Source organism: Corvus hawaiiensis, chromosome 8, assembly GCF_020740725.1.
Source record: "Corvus hawaiiensis isolate bCorHaw1 chromosome 8, bCorHaw1.pri.cur, whole genome shotgun sequence".
NCBI lineage: Eukaryota > Metazoa > Chordata > Aves > Passeriformes > Corvidae > Corvus > Corvus hawaiiensis.
The window spans coordinates 6,899,191-6,924,815 of record NC_063220.1 but is presented as its reverse complement, the minus strand read 5'-3'; the positions used below and the strand labels follow the sequence as shown (position 1 = coordinate 6,924,815).

At 36.5% G+C, this 25,625-nt stretch overlaps 1 protein-coding gene across 1 annotated transcript in view; it reads right to left on the bottom strand.

Moving 5' to 3' along the window:
• Nucleotides 1-492: 492 nt before the first annotated feature.
• The window catches only part of PDZD8 (PDZ domain containing 8), a 53,489-nt gene continuing 28,356 nt past the window's right edge, over nt 493-25,625 (bottom strand). The window contains exons 4-5 of the mRNA XM_048311528.1: nt 6,130-6,292; nt 493-5,076 (exon numbers count right to left, since the gene is read on the bottom strand). Of these exons, the coding sequence (XP_048167485.1) occupies nt 2,882-5,076; nt 6,130-6,292 (2,358 nt within the window). The 3' untranslated portion in view covers nt 493-2,881. The remainder of the gene's footprint in view (nt 5,077-6,129; nt 6,293-25,625) is intronic.

The following is a 25,625-nucleotide window of genomic DNA, read 5'->3' as shown; positions in this document are numbered from 1 at the left end:
TCCACTCCTGCTCCACCAAAAGAGGAAGGTAACTAAAATCCACACAGACACTCACGTTTGGAATCTCTGAGCCACCTTTCCCCCCACTCCCAAATAAAAACTTAGCAGTTGTTTGGGATTTTTTGAGTAATGAGTAACCAAACCTTTTTTGCTGACAGTCAGGAGAAATTTTACTCAGAAAACACACAAAAATCCCCCTTCTGTTCTGGAAAAATACGGATTTTTCATATTTTGTATATTTTGATCTGTGTCAATTTAAGTGTGATAAAGACACTTAATTCATTTCCTCCCACTACTTATTCCTCCTCTGCCATTGTAAACTTCCACAGGCGCTTTACTTCAAATTTCTCAGCCCAATTAACCCAGTAATCAGTAGTTTAATATAATGTAAAGTGTGTTTTTCCCCTGAAGATCCTTCCTTTAAGTGGTGGCTTTAGATGATAAGCTATTGAAATAGAAATGTTTAAAAAACATTGACACAATGCAAAGAAGTTGATAATTTAGCAAAACTATTTTATTAAAGCTTATTCTCATGATAAAATAATAGCCAACAAAATCATATTAAGCAGATCTTCTGCAAATGTGTAGCTGCCACCTATTCAGATATCATTAAGTCAAGATATTCTTGTTTTCTGTGGTATTCTTTATTTTCAGCTATTTACAGTCAAGCATGAAGCAAAGATTACATCAGGAATGTAGTATGACAATTTCCCCCTCGAGATTCACTGTTTATTGTAAATAATGCCAGATAGGAATTTATGTTTTCCTTCTTATCACTAAAATACAACTATTTTGCCCTTTTTCCATTCGGTATATTTAAAAATATTGCACTACATTTAATTTACCTCTTACAATCATCATCATAAGCAACACTATGCGAGGAAAACGATATCCAGCTTTTCTTACCCACTGTATTCCACAGGACAATTTAAAACCATGAATGTGTTTTTGAAATCAGTATTTGCATTGTTTTCACAGCTCCTTCATGTGCACCAGGGCTTAAATGAAGCACTTGGATATATTTGAAAACCTCTATAGTATTCTGTAAGAGCAAACACTGATGGGATTGAATGCAGATCACCACCAATGGTAAGCCGCTGAGAAAATGCAGTGGGGAAGTCTTAATATGCATCTCAAGCAAGTATAGGTTAAATAACTTTTAGACAAGAAGGGAAGCTAATTTTGTGCGATTATTTGCTGAAGCTTAATTTCAGAAGTGTGTCACATGCCTGTTTTAGCATGGATAGTGTTTTCCATACATCAACTAAATAGTATCAACTGCCCAGAACTCACAAAAAAGTGCAAGTAGTTGCATGACTGGCAGTAACCATTTTGCTTAGAAGCACAAGTATGCTGTTCCATGGTGAAAACCACTGCTTAATTTTGCCCATCACAAATTAAACCAAGATGCAAATTTAAAGGAGAGGTACATTATAGATGACCTCAAAAACTAAAGGAGTTATTTTACCATCTCAAACTCCACTCCCACAAAGGCGTTTCTTTTCTACTACCAGCAATACCAGTGATAATGATACAAGTACCTAGCACAGTACCTAAAATTAAGATGATATTTTATACAAAATTTCTATACACAGAAGGTGAAACAAAGACATGTCTACAGGAAATAAATAAGAACAATGGCCTTAGCCAGGTGATGCTAAGATCCACAGTTTACACACAGCAGAAGACCAGACAGTTCTTTTCAAAAGCAGCTGGCTGAATTTCTTCCTCATCTCTACTGGACTCACAAATTGACTCAAATAAAAGACGTTATATACACTATAGGACATTTTGCTGACAAAGGTGATCCTTCTGCTCAGACTGTATGTTCTGTCTGAGAAGCTGAATGCAACCTCCTACCACTCTGATTACTCGAAAGTGTTGAGAGAACATGTTTAGTTACTTTGTATTTTGCACCTTAAGCTTTCCAAAATGATAGTCTGCAGCAAAATATTAATCTCCTTATATTACTTACACCATCATTACATGCTTTTTCACAGAATGCAATGAAACCTCCAACTCTTGTGAAGAACAACTTTCCTTTATCAGGCTATCAAATAATACAACATCACGAACATATGATTTTCCTCTGGAAGGCAACAAGCCTCTTACCTTGAAAATATTCCCAATTAAATTATTATGAGATACCAGTTTATACTTTGGTATCTAACAATAGTCCGAAGTTCTAAGGAGGATTTCTTTTAGCTTAGCATTACTATATCTTGTGTTAATTACAAACTACAAAAAGTACTCATATTTAACAAAAACATGGAAAACAAATGATATGCAATGGTAATTTCAGTAACTACTAATAACAGACAAAATGAAAGACCTTTTGTTTGCTTTCATGATATGTTTGGCAAAAAATACACAACTACCTAGAAGACATACAATAAAACTGTGATCAACACTTAAAAGCCTGGCCCCTCCGTGACTTCTGCGTCAGTCATCAGCTTAGGCATGCAACAAGCTTATAATGTTTTCATCATACAATGGAAACTGAATGTTTTGAAAATCCTGCCTGTTTCCCATTGAAAAGACTAGCTAAAAAAAAAAAATAATATGGGGAGGGGAAGTGGGGGCAAGTAACACATTAGGGAAACCACACACATTGATGTGAAATGGTAAGGTTACATAATTAGAAAAAATAAAAATAAGTTATTAAAAATAAATTTCCAATATAAACCCCAAAATGTAGTTTTAACCAGCCAGTTTAACAAAATGATGGTGCTGTAGCTGGAGAAGAACCACTATTAGCAATTAACTGTGGAGAAGCAGGACACGCACATTATACCAGTGTTTTAATTTAATTTGGGTGTGTTTGGAGTTAAGTGCAAAGGATTCCTTTAGTCCATTCCTTCAAAGACTAAATATGTAAATATCAGTCTACTGATTGAGGTGGATCAACTGGTTCTTCTGATATGATGTTCAATGTTGGAGCCTCTGTCAGACTGCCATCTTCAATATCCACTTCTTCTGCTATACTGGATTCCTCAAAATCTTTAGTTACTTTTTTGGATTGCTTCTCAAAGAACATGTTCTCCAGGGACTCTATATCCTCAATGCCTGCCCTGTAGTGGATCATCAGCAGCGTGAGGGCCTGCAGTCTCTCACCCGACTTAGCCAGTGCAGCAGAAATCAGAGCTTTTTTCCTCGCGTCGATTGTCTCTTTTTCTTCTTTAACGAGCGAGTTATTATTTTCCAGCTCTTGGTCTATTTCATTCTGCAGCTTATCCAACATAAACTCTAATTTCTGAAAACGCTCCTCTGTGGGTAAACTTCTGTAGAGATCACGCCCAATTTCTTTAACAGCAATGAAGACACTGTCATCGAGGCCGCCCTCCTTCCGGACCAGCTTGATGCCGGTGCCCGCTGCCCGCTTGGAGGGGCTGCTCGGTCCACTGAGCTCGGTATCGCTGCTCTCATTGTCAGACGTGTTTGGGGTGTGCTTTGGCGAAGGCTCGGCCACGTCCGGGCCCTGCTCGGCCAGGCGGGCTTTGGGCACCTGCCGGAGGTTCAGCAAGCGGGTGCTCGTGTTGATGATATGCCTGGTCAGACCTGTAGTTCTGTTCATAGACTTGGCCTCGGAATCAACCCGAGAGGCTGCGGCTGGGGGAGCCTCCTGTCCCTCTGCTCGGCTACCGCCCACAGTTCGATCGAGCCGCTTCTCAGCTCCTACACAAAAGGGCGTCTCAGTTAAACATTTTTCTTGACATTTTTTATGGCAAACGTAAGCACAGAGCATGCACTGCGAAGCTGCTTTAGTCCATACTTTCTTTTTGCAGTAATCACACCAAGTTGGATTCTGAAACTGAGTATCTTGAAAGTTATGCTTGTTCTCTGTAAGAACTTGTCCCGAGAAAGGATCCTCTTTCTGAAGGGCACGAGCTTCTTCTTCTAAGTGACACTCCCTCTCTTTCTCCAGCAATATGCTTGAATCATCCACTTCACCTTCTTTTAAATATTTGAATTGTAAAGTTACATCACCATAACAAAATTTTTCATTGAAACCTTTATGGGTTGTCAAACTCCGCAATGCTGTTCTGGTGACTGCTGCTTTAGGTGTAGGAGCATCCAGTTTAAATGTTCTAACAAATTCCATCGAGGTTGTAGCTAGACAATCTAAAGCAATTTCTTCAAGTTTTATGCTTGCATATCCTAAGCAGATAAAACCACCTGCTTTGAAAGGGTCTCTGCACCACAGTGCAACATTAAGGTACTTGTGGTATCTTTCTACTTCAAATAGACAGGAGGATGTTCTCGTCACTGGCCATCGGCCCTGACGGATTTTATACGGAATTTCTGGTGACTCCCATGTTCGCTGATCATCACTATCTTTGCAACTACGTGCATTTTCTGTAAGTCCATCTTTTAACGTATCTTGCTTTGGTGCTGTTACTACTTTTGATACTGCTGGGTCTTCTATTTGATCACTAATTTTAACTATCTTCTCTGTAGATTTTTCTCCATTATTTGCAGGTGGAGGTGGCCTCTCTGGTTTATCGGAACATACACCTCCGGTTTCTAACACATTTTGGCTATCACTAGTAGACAAAATAGGCTTAATTTGTGGCCTAGGTGGCACAGGAGGCTTAGTACTGGATCCTTGTGACTGTTTACCCAATGGCTGTGATGCATCTGAAACCTCAACAGTTTTAGGTGCTGCCACTTTAGCCCCATCTTTTTGTTGCGTTTTTGATGTTGTCTGATAACTTCCTAAATGCAGCTTCCGATTCAGGATGGGCGATATAGTTCCAAGAGGTTTAGCAGCAGCAAGAATTACTACCGACCGTTTGGGACTTGGAGTTGTTGGCAGATCTTCTTTCTGCTCAGGTGAATCACAAGCTAAGTCTTCAAATTCTGAATCAAAATCTCTGCCATCAGCATCAGCTGATAAACTATTCTGGTCATCTTCTGCCTGTGCCAAGAAAGCAGTGTCCTCCAGTTGTCCAAATCCATCCTGCAGTGCTGGTCCATGCTGATTATACCCAACAGGCCTTTCATAGAAGACTAGAACTCTGTCCCCAGCCTGTCTAATAAGCTTCAACACTTGGACAGTTGATGTGATTTTAACACCTATTAAAAACAAGACAGACATTATTAAGTTTTAATTATGATAACAATCTAAATGACCAGAAATAGTCAACAAACACATTGTTGCTCAGTAACAAAGGAAGTCAATTACCACAGAAAAGCTTAACTGAAATGTAACAGATGTATTCTCTCCATTTTATTCATGAAAATATGGAGTTGGAAAAAATAATTACATAAATACTCCAGTTTGCTGCTTGGTAATAATACTGTAATCTTACAGAGTAATGTTGATTTGATGTGGAAACAGTTTTAACTTTGCTCTTACTGTAAGTTTGGACTTTTCAGCAGTAGACATTTAACAACGGACTCATAAAAGATGGGTATCTTTAAAGACAGTGATAATTAAAACAGAAGCATGCTAAAAAAGAAAATAGTTCCAATACATTAAAAAAATATGGCCATGATGCTACATTATCAGTATGGCTGGAGTGAGCTGAACCATCTTCCTCAGCAGAACTTTCACAGTTGTTTGACGTATTTCCAAATTACATGCAAGCTAAAACATCTTAATGAGCACACAGTCCAAATACAGCCATGCAGGGGATCATACAAAAACGACTTTTCCTTTGTTCTAAAGCAATCATCAACTATCTGTTCAAAGCAACTGAAAACCCTTTTAAAATAATCACTGGAATATTGTAATGGGGACTTATTTAGGCAGTACCTAAGCAAAAGAACTCTTAGTTTTTAAGCTCTGGTCCGTAAAACCTCTATAAAAGCTTAAACTTCCTGCTAGCACAGTCACATGAATGTTTTGGCTTTTTGGGTTTTTATTGTTTTGTTTTGCTGTTTGTTTGTTCTGTTTTTAATATTGTTGCCAAATGTTTATTCAAGCTTCTTTCGGCTTTTACCTAGGAAGGAGTAAATAAATATGCAAGAAAATAAATCAAGCAAACAAAGACCTTAAGTGACCATAAGTACATAACTGCTAGCTTTTGAGTGCCAAGCACAACTGCAATTATTAAGAAAGGGAGATTAGTTGAACTGCATACGTGACAAGACGACCCTTATTGTGAAAGCTGACATATCACTCACTGCCAATTGCCAGCAGTCTGTCTCCTCTCTGTAGATCAGCAGCTGCAGCAGGTGAGTTTGGAGTCACAGTTTCAATGACAACATGCCCTGCATCCTCCTCCTTGGACTGCACAAGGCGCAGCGTGAGCCCAACGCTTTGCAGATTCCCTTTCACAAGTTCTGCCTGCAGAGAAAGAAGTCAAAAGTATCTCAGTAAAGCTGCCTGCAAAGATTCTTGGCTACTAACTTAAATTAAATTATATTATTTAAATATCATTTAAATAAAATTATACCATTTATATTATTAAAAACAAATTATTATTTAAAAAACACGTTAGGACATCAATTTAAGATTATCACCTAATTGATTAACTGTCTACCAACTAAGTTTACACCTTTGGAGATATTCACAAAAAGCCCGAGTCCAAAATAAAATATTATGACTAAACACAACCTCATTATCCATTTTATTAGGAGCACTGTAGCATCAATCCAGGTATCACTCAGAATGTACCCCATTTGTGTTATAAAGCCTAACACTATGAGCAGCTCTCCAGTAGTCTGTGCAAAAGGGTGTTTGGAGTGACAAAATTCTTATGTACTTACACATTGCTAAAGTATATTTAGAACAAATCTCAATTAACAAATAGCCTAAAAAGTTTCTTCAAAGACTCAAACCCTTCCCTCATACATGTCTTGCAAAATAAATACAATTTAAATTTTAACTCAAATAACCTCAAATACTTTAAAAAAAAAAACAAAAAAAAAACCCAACAAGAACAACAACAAAAAAAGACAACTGAGGTGTTCCTGTAGTTGACTTTCAGATAACAGACCAAGGAGACCCAGGTAGTGATCAATTGTTTACAGACCTCAGTGCCTGAGATCTTTGGCAACTTTTTTCCTAATAAAAGCAGTCCTTAATGAATTTAACAATATCCTGTTTTCCCCTAAAGCACATTCCTTTTAGACTATTTCAAATGACTGTCTACCATCATTCCATCAACATATATTCTATTTGAAAGGGGAACTCATATGTTTCAGCTTCAAGGATAGAAATTTAATTTGCTTTTTTGATTTCCAAGAACAGAGAGGCTGACAGTGTAGAAACCTCCACAGGAAATTTTGTATTTGGTTTCAATCTATTGAGTTCAGGTAGACAGCCTTCTCCTCCGTCCTTCTGCATTTACTTTGCTGCTATTCAATTGTGGATGTTTGAACTGTCTGAAGCTGAGCCTCCTCTTTGGAGGATATGTTTGTTTACTCAGTTTGTGCAATGGCTTTCCAAAGATGAAGTGGATTACTCAGTTCAGTCCATGGCTGTCACTCCTTTCCTATGATTTTAACAGCACCACATCTTGGTTTTTTGTTAACTATAGTTCAGTTCTTTATAGAAATAAAAATGCTGCACTGCTTGGCAGTTTGCTTAAGAACAGCACTGAGTTTGAAGAAGCAGACTTGCATTAACTTTCTAAGCTTTGTCACTATTCTCTGCATTTCCTACAGGCACTTACTCTTTTTTCTCAAACTCCTATTGTGAATACACAGTAATGTAAGTAAGAATAACAAGACCAATATAAGCATAAATGCTGTTCCCAGATTTAAGGTTACTTCAGAATGAAACAAGTAAATAGCTGCCTACAGAAACAACCTTGATGGGGTTCTTGGGTTGATGTTTGTTCATTTGTTTAAATGCCATCCTCATTTACACCAAAACCACTGTTACATAACTACGTTTCAAAAAAATTAAATAATAAACTCCTAAGTGTTAAGAAACAAAGAAGTATTAGAAATGTCTGTGGAAGAATACAAACTTTTTTTGTAAAAAAAAGAATTGCTCTTCTGCTTTAGTCCTTTATTTATATGCAATATAGCTTTAAGCTGGCAACCCACAAATGTTGCAATGTCCTGTATGGAAACAACATAAACAATTACTGCAATTTCAAACAACACTAATTGAATATTTTAACTGTCAAAAAAACAAATGACATGAATTTGCTTTGGCAGCACGCAAAGCTGCAACAAAAACAACATCCAAAGATCACAATAATGTAACTGCACATTCTTATCAAACAATGAGGAAACCATTATTTCTGAGCTTTGCTCAGAGTCCAAGTACTCAAATCTCAGTTTTCCTATGATGGTTCCTTTGTAAGACTCACTCTAAGTGATTAAGCTTGAAAAAATATTTCCAAATCATTGTGTTTGAATAGAAGAGGAACTATCATAATGAAGATCAGGAAGTAAACTCACATTTAAGGAATGCTGACAAACACGAAAATTACAAAGGGCTGGAAACCGAATTATAACCACTTTTTCCCCTAATTTTTGTTAGCACAATGAAGTAGAAAGCTGTTTAGTGAGAGAATTCTGGGAAAGTAATGGATGCTTAGACAGAACAGTGAAGGGAAAAAAATCCCAACAAAAACCTCGAGATGGTTTTCCTTTTAACACCATGTTATTCTGGCCATTTAATTATACTCCTTTAGGGAGTCATCTATTTTGACGCATATAGTTTCTTCTGAAATCTTACACTAGTTCTGTATCTCAACGCCCAGAACTGGAGCTCATTAGTAAGACAAGATGTTTGAGAGTCACACCCATCCAGGATAGACACCCTGTTAGTTTTCCATGGCAGCAGGAGAGACATTGCTGTGAGTTTGTTCACAACACGAGGTAACTCTTGTCCACTCAGTCTCTGAGCAGAGCAGAGAACCACCCAAGTACTGAAGGAAGGTGGCCATCACAACACTGTCACAGGAGTTACCTCAGGCAAACCTACCCCTTTCTTTTACAGTTGGATAATTCCTGATCTGTTCAAAGAGTGGCCCAAAGTGTTAAGATTTCTTCAGAAAGCCACAAGTCTTGTCTGAAAGAGAACGTCAGGAGGAAAAGAAGAGCTGGTGTTGCAGTATCTAGTGTTTTGAAGATAGGCAGCAATGACCTCTAACCACTGTTGGTACTTGAAATCATGGCAAAGTGCATGATGAGCAGATACTACAAAGGAAGGGCATAATTAGACAGTAAAAACGGAAAAAAAAGTTACCAAAAGCTCTTTTTTTCAGAATTTGCTGGTACAGACTCTCATCCTCTTGAGCTCCCTTTGAATCCAAGGGCTCCTTTGAGCAGAGCTACATAGTGGATGACTCAACAGTGAAAATATTCTGTAGTGCAAAGTCTAGAAACCCCTGAGGTGATCCCCAGCATTTCACCCTTCCCTCCTCCCCCAGGGAGGGACCACATGAAAGAAATGAGGGACAGCTGGGACCCAAGATACATAGGTATCTCTGAACATTTGGCTCCCATGCAGGGACATGGCCTGCAGATTACAACGCGTATGACTCACTGATGGCAAGGAGACTTCCAATATTCCAGCAGTATCTGATGGAAAGCTGTTTTGGAAGGAGAGAGCCTTTGAACACAACAAGCAAAGTTCATCTCAACTTTTTATTAACTTTGGCAGAGTCACAAGCTTTCTCATGAAGTAAACTGGCCTTATTTATCAACCCAAACCAGATGAATAGTTTCCTTGATTATTCTTTCTGGCAACTGCAAGTAATACCACGTTATCTCAGGGTAAGATGAATGCAGGTGAAGACCATTTGAGCTTTCAAACACCCTCCACCCCAACAAGTACACTCACAAACCCAAACATCTTTGTATACCCAGCACAGCTACTTTATGCCTTTCTGTCTCCCCCTCAAATTAAGACCTGTTAATAAATGTGAAGAGCCAAAGAGCTATTGGAACACAAAACATGAGGAGGATGAAAATCAGCTAAATGACACAGAGGTTAGAAGAAAATTGCTGATAATGAAAGGACATTTATTATCAAGAAACCTTGCTGAAGGGAGAAAAACTAACAGCTGCACCCAGGAGAAAGGGAAATTTTAACCAATTATAGCTGTATCATATTAAAGCAAGTTTATTTTAATTTGATCTAATTAATAGCTCCATTTTACTAGTTCCTGCAAACCTCAGTAGTTATTTAAATAAGGAGCAAGACAAAACAGGTATTAGTACTTCGTTGTCAGTGTGTTTTATTTTGAAAGAGTTAGAACTAAACTGTATCCCAGAACTGAGAAAATATACCTGTTTTTTTAAAAAAAGGCAAGCAATCCCCAGGCTATTTATTAAATACTTGCTGAGATTAAGATGCAACAAAACAGGAATGATTATCCTGGGGGAGAAAAAAAAAAAAAAAAAAAAAAGGAACTAATTCCCTTAGTGTTTTATTATTTAAAAAACCCCAAAAACAATAAAACAAGAGGACGTAAGATGACCATTAACTTTAAAATTAATAGAGCATTTTGATGTGGAGCTGTGAATGCTTGACTTTTACATGACAGAGTCCTTAAGTATTAATTTCACAGCCCAGGCTTTAGTTCATTTATATGCACCAGTGTATGAGGCACTGCAGAGCATAACCCCACTGCTACTTTCAGTTCAATACTGGACGTATGCTTTGGAAACACAATGCAGGAGAAAATTATCTTGTGTCTCACAGCCTTTCCTTGCCTCAGCCTTCTTGTTCTGAAAGCCTAGCAGCTGAGTATCAGTGAAAATCAATTTTTCCAAACCTTTTTAAACATACCAATACTGAACTCCACAGCTCCACAGTGATTAATCAGAAATTTATAGCTTACTAGTATCATGTAAATGGCCAAATATTTATATGAGTGTCAAAACACAATGCAGTTTTAATCTTCAAATGCTTCATTAAATTATCAGTCTGAAATAATTTATGAATACAACAGGACGATAAACAAGCATCCCTTTTATAGGCAACAGACAAATGTGATGCCATCTCATTTACTATTTATTCCAAAACTGTACATCTGAATTTAGATTATGATTTATTTCAGAGGTAAGGATGCCACCAGTAATACTGTAGTCTTGTAAGTAGAATGTAAGTTAACATTAGATACAACACTTCCATTCAGAATTTCTAAGACAAGACATAACAAATAATGTCCATTAATAAATACAGAGATTACAACATCTAGGAAAGTGTGTATGACAATCTCTAACCAGCAGTGCAACAGCATTCAGCTAAACTTTAAAAACTATTATGTGCATACAAAAATAGAAAATCACAAAATTAAGCCACAGCAGGATAATTAGAACATAAGACTTATTCCTGCTTGTTTTCAGGAACTAAAAAGGAAATTGTTTTTTTGAAAGCTTAATTTTACTTTGTAACTAATATTCTGTATTTGCTTAACTATTTGCAAGTATTAACATAGTAAATCCACTAGAATTTAGTAAGCATGTCATATTCTTTTGAATAAATGCTAAGAAAAGCTTGATCACCCAAGCAAAAATAAGGAATCTTATTTTACTGACTTTACATCAACTAAAAGAATACTGTTTTTTCAAATCCTTCCTATTCCCTATCAGGGAACGTAACGCACTCTATGTAGCAGAAACTGAACCCATGTCAGTGCTGTACTACAGATAAAAATATTATTTTAGTCAAACCATCAGAGTTGCCAAAGGGGATCTTAAGTATTCTAGCAAGGCATGGTCTAATGTGTTTTGAGGAAAAAGAAGTGAAAATGTCTGTGAATATGTCTGTAAAGTATTACATTCTTCCAGACAACCCCGCACACCGAGAGGAGAGGAAGGAATATTTCATGTCAAAAACCCCCAAAACATTAAAGTCCAAAACTGGGAAGCAGTTTCTTCTTTTCTGAAGACTCAGTTATTTTTATTATTGAAAAAAGGTTTTTGGCAAACATCTTTAAAACATGGACTTTGGTATTATTGCTTTTTTCAACCCTATTACTGAATGCAGTTATTATATATGACCTGCAGAGCAAAGTGACTGAGATTATCTACGGGGGAGAGGAGGCAGTGAAAGGAAATGGGTATCGCCACACTCACGATTTGCTCCTTAGGAACACTGGACACAAAAGAAAGAAAATCAATTTCTTTTAATGTTCTGGGAGGATTTCAATCTATGGTTTAGAAAAGGAGTAGATATTTTTCTTCTCCTTGTGACACAGCCCTGAAGCCCAAAAACAGAGTGCCAATGTAGCACAAGTCTTTTTCAACCTCTTCTCCAGCCCTCCTGTCCATGGGGCACGACAATCCCTGACGTGTTCTGATGCAAACCTTGACTGAGGAATGCATGATGACAGGAACACTTTCATTTGCCAGGCATAGAGAAAACTCCCAAAAACAGAAAGAGAGGAAAGTTTTCTGAGCATCCAAGAGCTAGCCCTGTTCTTGGGCTGCTTAAATAGCTCAGTAGTCAATGAAGTATGCGCTGAGAATCAATTATAAACTGTGTTCACTGTCTTACACATGCACAGGTGTAACGATGCAGATGTACGGATGTGCCTCCATCTCCAGATTTAACCAGTGTATTTCATTTAGCAGGTTCAGAAATGTTGAAACACACTGACAGAAGGTTTAAATAAAATAAAAAGCTGTAGTAATATTTATAGAATGACTATACAGTATGACAAACAATGAGAAGGAAGGAAATAATCTCTGCAATCAAATTATTTTCCAATTACATAGGAAATTGACTTAAGATATTCACTCATTAGAAAAAGACTGATGGCAATGCAATGTAAAAGATAATACACTGGATACTTAATACATCAGTGTACATCACAGCGAGAAGCAATATGCCATTCTAAGAAACAAACATATACTAGAAAACACATTTACAAACTTGGAAATTAATTTACTGATTTGTGAAATAATTTTGTCAAATTGCTAATAAAAGACTGCTTGAATAAAAATCTGACTTTAATTTTTTTTAGTTGAAGTTAAATCTAAAGTTGTTACTGTTCCAAAATTTGTATCAAGACTTCTATGACAGTAACACACTCTTTTTTGCTATGTGATCCTTCCTCCATACCAAAGATATACACACTAATAGTATCATTCAAGTGGAAATTTTAATGTATGTTTCCACCATTCCCAGGTTTACACTCATTCAGTTAATTTGAACAATCATTTTGATTTGTCCCCATCATTTTTTTAGTAACTTAACAAAACATATCAGGCAAATATGTTGAATGAATATGTATTTTTTCTCAATATACAGAACAGTGGATGAAGGGGGTGTGTGTAATTTTTTCCCCCAAATAACTAAATTTATTAATACACTTAAACATTTAAATATATATATGTGTGAATAGAACTTTCAATAAGAAACCAAAAGGAAACTATCTGCTGCATATAAAAAAACCCCCTGTTGAACAGCAATCCCAATTATTGTTTTTGCACAATTCCTTTTACAGTCATAACCGAGCAACTGCCAAAAATATATTCTTGCACCCATTTTGCCTGAAAGAAGAAATTTGATGATATTATTAAAAATTTAACATGCAAAACCAAAGTAAGTTTGGAAAAGCTACTAACTGTAAAATGGACTTTCACCATAAGGAGATATCACCAATAAAAATAAAATTTCAACCACCTTTTCCTAATTTCTCTTTCTGTTCTATGCCCCTTATTTGAGAGTTAAACCATTCCTTACCTTTACCCAGTGTTCAATGTAGTGTTTGTAGTGGGTTTCTGGACCAGGCTGATCCTTCAAATTTTAGACAGTTTTAATTAATTGTTTTTTGCTTAACCTGGTGTTCTGCTTTCCTCCACTGCAGCTCTTACTCTGTGCTGAAAGCCCAAGAGTCAGGAGGGTTTTTCTGTACTCACAGCTGTCCTGAGCAGATGTTCACTTGCTTAATCCCCTAAAAAAAGTCAGCTTTTCACACTGCTCACCTTTCTACCCAAAACTCTGAAAAACACATTCTGTCCTGAAAACAATTTTCATCAATAAAACAAAGGAATCAGCCAATACTCAAAATCATCTTGAGACTAATTATTCACACAATTTTTCTAGTACAAACGTTTGCAATACCAGAAAATAAGTTCTTCAGCTTGTTTCCTTTAATTCAACACTGCCCATTTTGCAATTTCTGCATTTTTGACATATATTTGCATTCCATACCCTATCAGCTGGAGCAGCTTTATAGGACTGGCTACACCTTGGTATCTTTTATGAGTGTCACTGAATGAATACTAAAGTTCCTTTATAAAGGAATTCTGTAAAATGACCCACTTCTAATACAATGGATTGACTCGTGTTCATCCACCATCACAAGGATCTCTGCAAGCTTTGTGTGACTGACATTGACTTCTTAAAGGGAGTTCTGAGAGCTGAGAGCAGAGGAATGACATGGTCATTTTGAAAGGCACAGTTTAAGTTAAAATCTCAGAAATTAAAACATTCAGAATAAAGTTAAGAAAGAAATACTGGAGTCGTAATAGCACTAGACCTTTAAAAGACCATTTTTAACTTGTAAAAACACCTCAGTTCCAGAAAAAGATTTTTTTTTTTTTTTTTTTTTTAAATTGTGGTTACTGTTCTCCCAGTGCATCATCTCAGCAGATGATGCACATGACCTCCATACCACTTTCCCATTGCTTCTCCCCTTCACTAAGAGCTATAAAACCCAAAAGCAAGCAACCAACAACCCCCCAAACACACACATGAAACACCTTTGCCTTCAAAAGATTTCTTACATTTACTGGCATCTGGAAATGGCTGGTAGGCGATTGGCTCTTATGTTCTTCAGTGACCAAAACATTGAAACATATATGCTGACTTTAAGCATGTTGGTCTGTGTTCTGATGTCAAATTGGTCAGCACAAGATGAATTAGGCCGCTCTGAGTTTGATGTTGAGACAGAACTAAATCTTAGTACAGATAAGTTTGCACTGCTCAGTTATTTCAGGTATATTAATATTAAAGCGCAGTACTTCAGTTGCTTTGAGAGTGTCTAATATTTTTACTACTCTCTACCATTTTTAATCTTGTCCATTTAAAGTATCTTTAAGCATAACATAGGATTTTCTCCAAGCTATACTGGCAGCAGTTTTTAAGAGACAGAATTTCCCATTAATGAGTACATCACGTTTTGGCCGCCACAATTAATTAAAATGTAAAAGAAGGTAAAATTAATTAAAAATTAATTAACAAAACTACTTTCTCTTTAAAACCCAAACAGCATTATTGATGAAAAAGTCTGTACAGCAAATGTGACACAGAAAGACACATCAGGCTTGATGGACTCTCTACCTCTGCTTTCCTACAAAGGTCTGGAATAGCCACCAGCTGTTTTGTGGATTATTAGGAACAACAGCTTTTGATGACAATATAACAGCGAAAAAAGGGAAGTTTTTCTGTTAGTCTTTGTAGCCTTGTGAACTGTGGTCTGTGCACGGGGAGACAACGATCTCAGACGAACGTTGCATTTTTCCTGCTTGGTTTGTTTTATTTTTAGGAAGAAGTGTATTTATGGATAAAGGTCTTGATATTTTCTTACTAGTCATCTTAAATAGCAAGGCAGTGGGACTCATTTTCTGGTGTACATGATAGCTTGTAAAACCCAAAAAATACAAGTTACAAAATATTTTGTAATTTCATTCTGAAATGAGTTACATATTGGACCAAGATCGTATTTAAAATAGTAATTCATTAAGGCCACAATACTGCAAATGTTATGCACATGTCTAACTTCACCATCATGAGCTATTTGTCTGAAAATAAATGTGACAATTCATCGTAGCAAAATTAAACATCTGCATGTCTGCCTGATGAGCACTGAAAACATTTGACATCAGCAAAATCCAGAACAGGCTTGTTACAGAACAAACTGAGGAGCTGTATCTTATTTTGCCCAGTACTTCTGACACATTGCAGGTGCTCTTCAGCTAAGCCACTGCTTAAAAAATTGCACCTTCCAATTGCATGGTGAAGCAGGTTACACGACATGCAAAAAGCAAACTGTTTAGCAATTATCATGAATTGCTGGAGCATTCTTACAGCAATTACAGGACAAGAATGGAGGAGTTAAAGACAAACAAGGCAGCAGAAAACCTGCATTTAACTTTGAAGTGTCAAAAGCAAGTAAAATACAGGCCTTCAGTTTTAGGTGGAGCTCTTCTTTGCAGAGCAATTTAGCACAAACATCAACATAGCTCTTCTTTAAGTGCTCTTACTCACTGACATCCTTTTAGTCTTTATTAAACCCAACTCTGATGATTTCCTTTGGCCCTGAAGAAATGGAAAAGACTGATTTTTTTTCCTAATGTTATATCACCATATAAGTCTTTGATAGGAAAAAGGCTTCCTCCAATATTGCTTAAGCATTACTTGGTCATTACATAAATATTTAGTGCAAAACTCAGGTAGTCTAAAAAGAAATACTGAAATAAGGCTACTAAGTTCATTAATAATACCATATGTGACATCAAACCAATAAAAACTTTACTTTGTTATGAATCACTGGATTGCAAATCACAGATAAAGGAGATTAATGAAAACCTATGAGTTTAGGCACTGTGAATAAGTGCACATGAGAGGTCAACCCAGGGTTTTGTTCATCTCCAAGGTGGAAGCAAAAAACCTGAAAACATTCAAGTGTATGCATTAAAAGTAAACCCTCTAAAACAGTACTTACTTACATGTATCTTGGAAGCACCTAATCAACGGTGATAACACAGCTACTATTAACCTTCCTGGAATAAGCTCAACATATTGGACTATCAGGTAAGGTTCTTGATAATGGAAATAAGAGACATAATGAAGAGTTTTCTCCACACACAGAAACCGCTTGGCAATTTTGATTATCAGAACCAGCAGCATTAGCTATCTGAATACTGACATGGATATTACCATCAAAACTAAAAATACAAAAAGTTATTATCCACTGCAATTACAATAATGTGCATCACAGATGCTAGTCTCCATGGAATTCAGATATACAATGTAATTAATATGCACTAGAAAGTAGTCACTTTTAGATTTCAATAATGGGCGTAAAAGTAACATTTTAAAGGGCTTAGAAGTTACTTTCCTGACAGAAAAGCTACATTCTCACAAACAAACCATTATGACTGCAGATAATACAAATTACACTCTTACCAATAACACGGCCAAAGCAATAGGGACCTCACATACACCTAGAACCTACATAACCACACAATTTGAAATACCATAGAAGTTAAGAGAACAGTTTGTTATTTCTGCACTGCATAAACACACTATTTTCTTGGCAACTGGTACATGTCTCATCAACATTAATGGCTAGATGGCTATTAAAGCAAAGCACAAGCCTGAACAATATCCTGCGTGACCCAGTGAGTGTTCAGACTTCCACATTCCCACCGAACTAGCTAAACCCAAAGGAACTAAAGCAGATGTAGTAAAATGATTCGTGATCTTAACAGCTCTTCAGAGATTAAATAGAAGACCCATCTGTATCAAAATGAAGTTTCTGTTGCATACAGCCCCAGCCCCACCCTTTGCCCGGTAAAACCAGATCCACACTTTTCTTCTGAAATTCTGCGTTACCATGGCCAGAAAAAATGAGGATTTGTATTTAATGTATTCCAAATAATTCCTACACGAAGGCCAAGGTTTTGTATACAATAATCTTTCTGTACCTAGAAAGGCAGCCAAACTACACTGAGTTGTTTTCAATTAAATTCTGGACAAAACACTGCAGTATAAACACACAAATATATAACCAGTAAAGATTTCCACAGCCATACATCTATTTCTGGTTATTTTGTTGAACACATCACATGAAATCAATTTATTTACGGTTATAGGGCACAAGTCGCTGGCAGGCAGTGAAACAGCAGCTCAATGTCACATCTAATTAGCAGCACCAAGACAACAGCACACCTAGAAACCAGACTTTCATTCTGTTACTGACCATCACTTATAAAAATTGCCACAACTATTAAACTGAAAATATCTTTACATCAACATACTGACAATTCACTTTGCAAAAGAAATCAATACCCAGCTCTATCTCCTCTGCACTTGAAGAATAATCCAGATTATTTTTTTAAACACATAAAGATCAATTCCCAACAGCTACAAAGAATGATTTAGAAACAGAACATTAGCTATAAATTGGAATCACATACCAGCCAGCTTTGCAACTGAGCTTCTAAAAACGCTTCATGAAAATCCAAACATCTGAACTTTTCACAGAAGGGATCTTTGTGTGCAGTTTTCTCTCCACGCAATCAAAGTGACCATAACTTCCTAATAAAAAGTAGGATTTCCTTTCCCTATAGTCAGCTATCTGAATGACAAGAAATCAATTTCTGTAACTACATCTTCTCCAGAAAGCAATTTTAGATCTCAAACCACTAACACTAAAGCATGTAAAAGGGCTAAAAATAAATATTCTTCCAGAAACAGCTTATTAGGAGTACAACAAAAAAAATTACAAGAGGAACAGAACACTACCCATAGTGGAAGTAAAAGTTCATTCCTTTTGACTTTTTTTTTTTGTATCTTCTGGCTCAGGGAAGTAATATATACCATTTCCTCATCTCCCTTTGGTAAGGTAAGTGAAAGAATGAATAGGAAATTATGTCAAGCTTAAAAACTTCTTTTACTTCAGCACTCGCTATAACTTCATACACTCTGGTTTTATGCTCTATTAGTTTTAAATTAGCAACAGATTTTATTGATAGCTGGTGAAATATATATGAAAAATACCCATGAGATTTCGTAAAGCAACATCTTTCTACTTCCCTTTTCCCCTTCTTTCCTCTGTCACCAGAAACCCAGCTTGCTTGGGACTGTGACCAATTACCTCTCCCAAAGAATTCAGAACTCACTCATTTAATTGAAAAATCAAACAAAGGATTAGTCAATACTGTACAATGTTTGAGAAACAAATCTAACTTAAAAAAAAAAATCATACTGAAGAAGGTATGAATAATTCAGCTTACTTAATTTCAATGACCTTTATTAAAAAAAAAAAAGAAAATTGCATCTAAGAAGCTGATGAAAACTTGTAAAATAATTTGAATACTTGGTTCAGACCATGCTACTATACTTTTTTGATCATCACCGTAAAGGCATTGGTGAAACAGGCCAAAAAAGGCATCGTTCATAAATGGCACATTCAGTACTAAGTATTCAAAAGTCTGAGGTTTTTCTTTTAGAGTGATGCTCTTAAAAATACTTCATTTGAAAACCTACAAGCTTAAGACATTAGGACTCTATAGAAAACACAAATGTGCAGTGTGATGAATGACAAAATATCTCACAGTAAAAAAGAAAGTAAACCCAACAAAATTTTTAATAGCAAAGCTTCCGGATACAAAATTACAAATTTAATCATCAGCTTGCTCCCGATGTTATACAGCCACTTTCCTCCCACTAGAGTTCAATATTTTTTATAACCTCTGCAACACATTAAAAAAACCTACCAGAAAAATTACATTCAGTCAGAGTTTAGAGGAAAAAAAATAAAGGGGTAAAACGACTGTATATATAGAGATGGGAAGGGAAAGGAGACTGGAGATGGAACTAAAAAAAAAAAAAAAAAAAAAAAAAAAAAAAATCAGACCTGGACTGGAAAACTGCAGTTTGTAAACCCATGGCTGCACTACGATGGCAAAAGACTTATAATTTTCCCATTCCCATGACCTCTGATTAATAAAATGTAATTAATTTACATCAACTACCAAGAAACCAATGGATTAAACTCAGCTTTTCAATTATTTGTTTGCAATGTTACATTTGGTAGAGACCTCCATGCATATATTACACTATATTAAGAAAATAATTGCCTTTTTTGCATGAAAAAGAAAAAAAGAAAGACAATTTTGGAGCTAAAAAACCAAAACTATCAATGCTTACTTTAGGAGTCTGCTAGTCTGCAACGCTCAAAGAAAATCATAATGAATAAACATGTGTGTTCACCATGCACAGCTTGCCCTTCTTCATGAACTCCTGAAGTCCACAAAACCAGACAATGACTTACATACTTTCATACCATTTGATCAAGAGCATTACAAAGTAATTAAACCTCAGGTAAGTCTACACTATTAAGGCAGACAAACATCAAAATTAACCGTAATCTAGATACTTTCAGCAGAAGCATCATTATTTTTTGCCATTTTCATACAAGGACACGTTTCTGAGTTGAAACAGTATTTTGCGTAGAAAGCAGTCCCAGGTTAAAAATGGCATGCAAGGATCATGATCTGAATATAATGCTAACATCAATTAGTAAGTTGCTAATAATTATTGAGAGAGCTATGGTTTTATTACACAGAGAGTAAAGTACCACGCCCTTTACAGGCCCTTCTCCCACCAGATTTCATAACCCAACATCCTTCTATTTCCATTTCCCCCTTCTCTCCTCCTTCAGCAGAAATCCAGCTTGCTTGGGAGTGTGGCCAATTACCTTCTCCAAAGATTTCACAACTCACTCATTTAATTGAAAATTGAACAAAGAATCAGTCAACACTATACAATGCCTGTGAAATAAATACAACTTAAAAAACCCCATACAAATAGCAAAGCTCTGAGGACACAGGGCCAAGGAGAGTAACAAGGACTAGAGCCAAGCTAGGCCACCTTCTTGGCTAAAGTCTCTGCCTGGGTAAACACATCTTTCCCAACAGAAGTTGAAAGTCTATTTTACAAATAACTGTGCTTTCATTAAAAAAAATAAAAGGCATTATACAGGTATACAGACACTCAGAGGAATAAAAAAAGGAGACATAGCTAAATTAATACACAGACGAGACTCTTCCACTGAGCAATGCGACACTTTGAAATGGATATCAAAATTATGCCTCCAGATTTCAGTGACACTCACTCAGTTGACACAACTACCTCAATGTAGTGTGGCTAAATATGATTTTCTGAAATTTTTAAATAAAAAATTGCAGTCCTGACAATAACCAATTAAAAATAAATCTTTACACTAGATAAGACCCCTAGCCAACAGTCACATTACACAATATTCAAGATAAATGGCAGCAATACTTGAAAAATGGAACTCAAGAGATGTTGGGGAAGAGGTGAAGTGATAGAAACTCAAAAAAAGCTTGTCTGCATCTATAGTGCACCACCCACGCACATTTTGCATATCGGCCACACTCTCTCTCTTACAGAAGGCATTGCTTTGAAGTATTTCTGACCAACTGATAGTTACTGGCTTCCTGCTCATTCAGCATTCTCAACTGCTATTCTTTCCTTAATAAATGCTATGCAGAAATGCATGATACCTATAGATACATAAAAAGATGTCTGGACACTTCAAGTTCATGATCTACTTGCGAAGTTTTCGCTTTTCTGTAATGACAAATTAACCACTGCTCTCCTATTCTGGGTTTATGCTGATGCCTCAAGAGAAATTCCACCTACAAAAAAATTCAATCCATTCTATTGACAGCAGAAATTTATACTCCTGAACTTTGCATTTGTCAATACATAACACCTGAATCTTACCTAGTAATCTGTAGAACTGCTAGACACCAGTCATCAGGAAAGCACATAGCAAGAAAAAAAGAATCTAGCTTTCCAAAGGAAGAAGAATTTCTTTCAGAAGCTGGTTGGTAAAGTTACTCCCCAATAAAATGAAAAAATAAAAAATAAGAGTGCCAAGTTGCGATGTCAAAGAGTTATTTCTGATATAGACAGAAGAGAAGAAAGAGAAAGGAACTTGCTTGCACCTCTCCTGTTCTACCACTGCCTTGCTGAAAAGGAGGGCCAGGATAAAATCTCTTAAGACCCAAACAGCATCCTTCCCTACACTGTTCTTCCTGCTGCCACAGCAGCATTCCTTGAGTCTCTTCTGTCATAGATTTAAAATACATACCTCAGCATTTGAGGAGTTATATACCAGGTTGAGGATTTGGCAAAATCAAAAAAGAGCCTTTTGCTCCGCTAAATTATTCCTGAACATGCAGAAAAGTGTGTATTGTGTCCAGGACACATTTCCAGTGCCTTTATGGGTTACTACTCCCATCTGTTAAAAGAAATAAAACAAATCTCTGTGGAAGTAAATTTTTTCTTCCTAGCAAGAATCAGGTTCTTAATTTTCTGATAAATCTCATTTATTTTCATTACAATTATTAGATATGAGGGAATGTTGCTTTAATGACCTGTCATAAAATCTGTTCCTCCTAGCAGCTATTTTTAAAGCTCGGCAATTAATTACAACTCTTGGTTACCTCAGTCATATGCAACCAAGACTTTTGGTTCCTCATATACTTCTACACAGCAGTTGGCAAGAATCTGAATGCCTCTGCTCCCAACTGCAGCCAAAAGTTTGCTCCTAGTTATTACAAACATTTTCAGAATATTTGCTATTTCAGATTCTCTTCCAAAGCTAAAGCTTTATGAACTCTAGTGGAAATACAAATATTTATCAAGCTAGGCAAAAAACTTGTTTTAAAAATGAGTTCTTTTCTCAAATATTGTTTTACAAGGAATAAAAATCCATCATAGATGTTTTCATGTCTTGGCTATACACCCATTGTAGCCAAAGTGAAGAAGTTTAATATTACTTTCTCTCTCCAGCAGGTCTGTACCTCAGGTGTCATCTTGATGCAATTTAATTGTTTTTAGGCTAAAATTGCCTCTAGGCTGGACTGCCTGCTACACAAAGAAAGTTTATTCCATCTGAAGCCAAGCCTACAGATACATTCTTAGGCTAGTCTGAAGACTAAATTAGTCTTTTTGTGAATTATTTTTCTTTAACTAGTCACAATCAGTTCAGATAGCTCTGCTGCCCTCCCGTCCCTGTGTAACAGTATAGTCTGTCATGGACTATTTAGCAAAAGTGGAAATACAATTAGAAGAAAAAAGACTTTTATCAACAAGCACTGCCTGACTGTGCTCAGGAAGAAGGTCTGAGCCAGCTTAGCCCTGACCTTGCTGGAGCTGGGACCAGATTACTTCCCTTCTGTTCTAAATTACTGACTCTAGTCTAGTAACCAAACAGATACCTTGTCCAGATACCACTTTAATCTTGTTTTGGATTATATATATATATATTTATAAAGAAATGCTTGGATTATATATCTATATTTATAAAGAAATGCTTGAAATCAAGCCAATTTTTCTGCTGAAGCCAGCTGCTCAATGTTTGTGATAGTACAACCACATATTTCCTGGGAGTTTCTCAAACCTGTAGATAACATACATTAATCAGGCACTTTAAAGATTCCATACTATCCTATGCTCCCTTCACATGTAGCTCACATAGTTATATAAAGTGATTGTTTTTAGTTTACAAGCTGCTGTGCAGACTATTCCTGATATATTCCCACAGATGTGTGATTTAACTGCTGTGGAACCTAGAAACAGATTTCTGCAATTGCTCTCTAAATATCAACTTTGTTATTTCTTGACTCTGTTATAGATCACTGGAGAGATAAGTGCTGATGAACTTCAAGTAAGTCAATTCCAATTTCTCAAGGATCATTTATTGTATTTGCAAGTACCTACATTTTTTAACATATGCTCAACTTGTTATGCATCAGACTTCCATCTATATTTAACTGAAGTAGAAAAACTGATGTTTTTCATTTTATCTATATATACATTTACTAAGTGCATGCAGTTACTTTTACACAAGAAGTGCATATGCATATTTATAATATATATGCTTCTAGATGGCTTCTATAATTAAAAGAACTCCAACAAACAAACACACAAAAATATTTCTGCATATCTGCCTCAGGTTTCTAAGGACTTAGGTTTTTTTCTTTCCTTCAGCCTGGGAAAATCTATAGCTTCGATTAACATCAAATGGATCTGAGGGTGCACAGACATGATATTTGTTCCATCTAAAAATGGAAAGGGATGACATAAGTATAGATCTGAATATACTGACTTTTGGTTAAAGTATCTGTGAAGACATTCATAGTTCATAAATTCTATTTATCTCACCCAAACTCTGCCAGAGGCAGCCTGTTACCAGATTGCATTAAGGGAAATGCTCCATTTTCTGATGATGATTTACTCCTGATCACTTCTGATCTGCAGGTGGCCTTTGCAGAGCATCACTCTGCTCCCTCTAACCTTAATACACCAGGTGACCTTTTAGTCATTTCATTTGTGTGACGGGAATCGGCAGTTCCAGGTTTGATCCCCAAGGCTTTTCCAGGGCAATTGCTGCGCTGCCCACTCACATTATTCTCTTAGTGCTCTCTGCCATCGTCACAGAGCTCTGGGAGAACATGCACTGCACTTGCCTCATAACATTTCTGCTTATACATTTTTTTAAATTATGGAAACTATTTTTAAGATACTTGGTCATCATTAAGAATCACTTATCTTGCACTGATAATTATCTTAACATTCACTTTTGCCTACGAAGTGAGATTTCACTCCTGCTACTCTACAGACACAGAACAGCCACAGTAACTGGTATGCAGTAACCAGCGGAAATTGTAACAACGTAAATACACCAAGCATTGTTCTCAAACACTCTGTGCGGCCTCCACGTGTTGAGCTCCACCAGAACTAGAAAAGACTTGTAACACTGAGACAAGCACCTAATTTCTGGTTTAGCTTGTGATTGAAGAGGAAGAAAGAAAGAAAAGATAAATAGTTGATTTAAGATAATGTCCAGTTAAATAATTACATTCTAGGAAGGCAAGATGTGACATGTAACAACACTGCATTACCTTGAGTCCAAGAATCTGAACTGCTTAAATCATTTGACTTCATAAAAATAGTTACAATACATTAGAGTGTACTCAGAATAAGGAATTCCTCCCACAAAATTAAAGGCTTTGCTGTCACTCAGTACATTTTATGCTTGTACTTTGACACTTCAACCACAAAACTTAAAATGACTAGACATCAACTATTTGTGGTGTAAGAAAATTCATTTCTATCCCATTGAAGGGCATCAGATACCTACGTTAAAGACTGGTAAGTTTATTAGTTAAATAATTCATATTAATAATTATTTTATAGTTATTAATTAAGCATATTTTTTAAAATCGCCATTCCAAATTTCTTCCTGGTATCAAACCTGATGATGCTCTTGTTTAAGCTAATGTAATTGTTAACTTAGCCAGTGTAAACATAAAAATAGGAATCAGAACCAAGCAGCTGAGATTTCTTGTACAGTCATCTCAGTAGTTACTAATGCCCTCCAAAGTCTATAAACAGGTGAGATGTTTATACTTGGAAGCAAGGACAGTATCAGATTCCTGAAGGGCAGAAGTTAAACATCAGCTGTTCTGTGACAACTACAAGCACTTGCCTATCCTTTGACAATCTGCAGAAACTCCAGTGTAATTTTCTCCTCCTTAGCTGCAAGATGAACTTCCAGATGATGAACTGCTTGTGGCAGAAACACTCAGACAAGTTCCCACTGAGCAACTCGCAGTCAGAAAAGAACAACTCTGCAACTCTGTCATGTGTCAAACCTGCACACATCTCACACAGATTTTGGAAGATGACTGGTTTTAGGACAGCCTATGAGCACCAAGTGCCAGTACCTTGCTATTTCTTAACAAGTATTTTTACTCACAGCCACAGGCCTCTTTTCCACAATTTTTTACCCACTCCCAGGCTTTCTCTCTGGAAAGCGTTTCTGGTCAGTAATTACACATTCAAGCACAGACTCCCTTTCTTCATTATTTTGGGAGACATAACTGTTCACCAACAGAAGGAAAGCATGCCCAACTTGATGAGGTCCTGATTT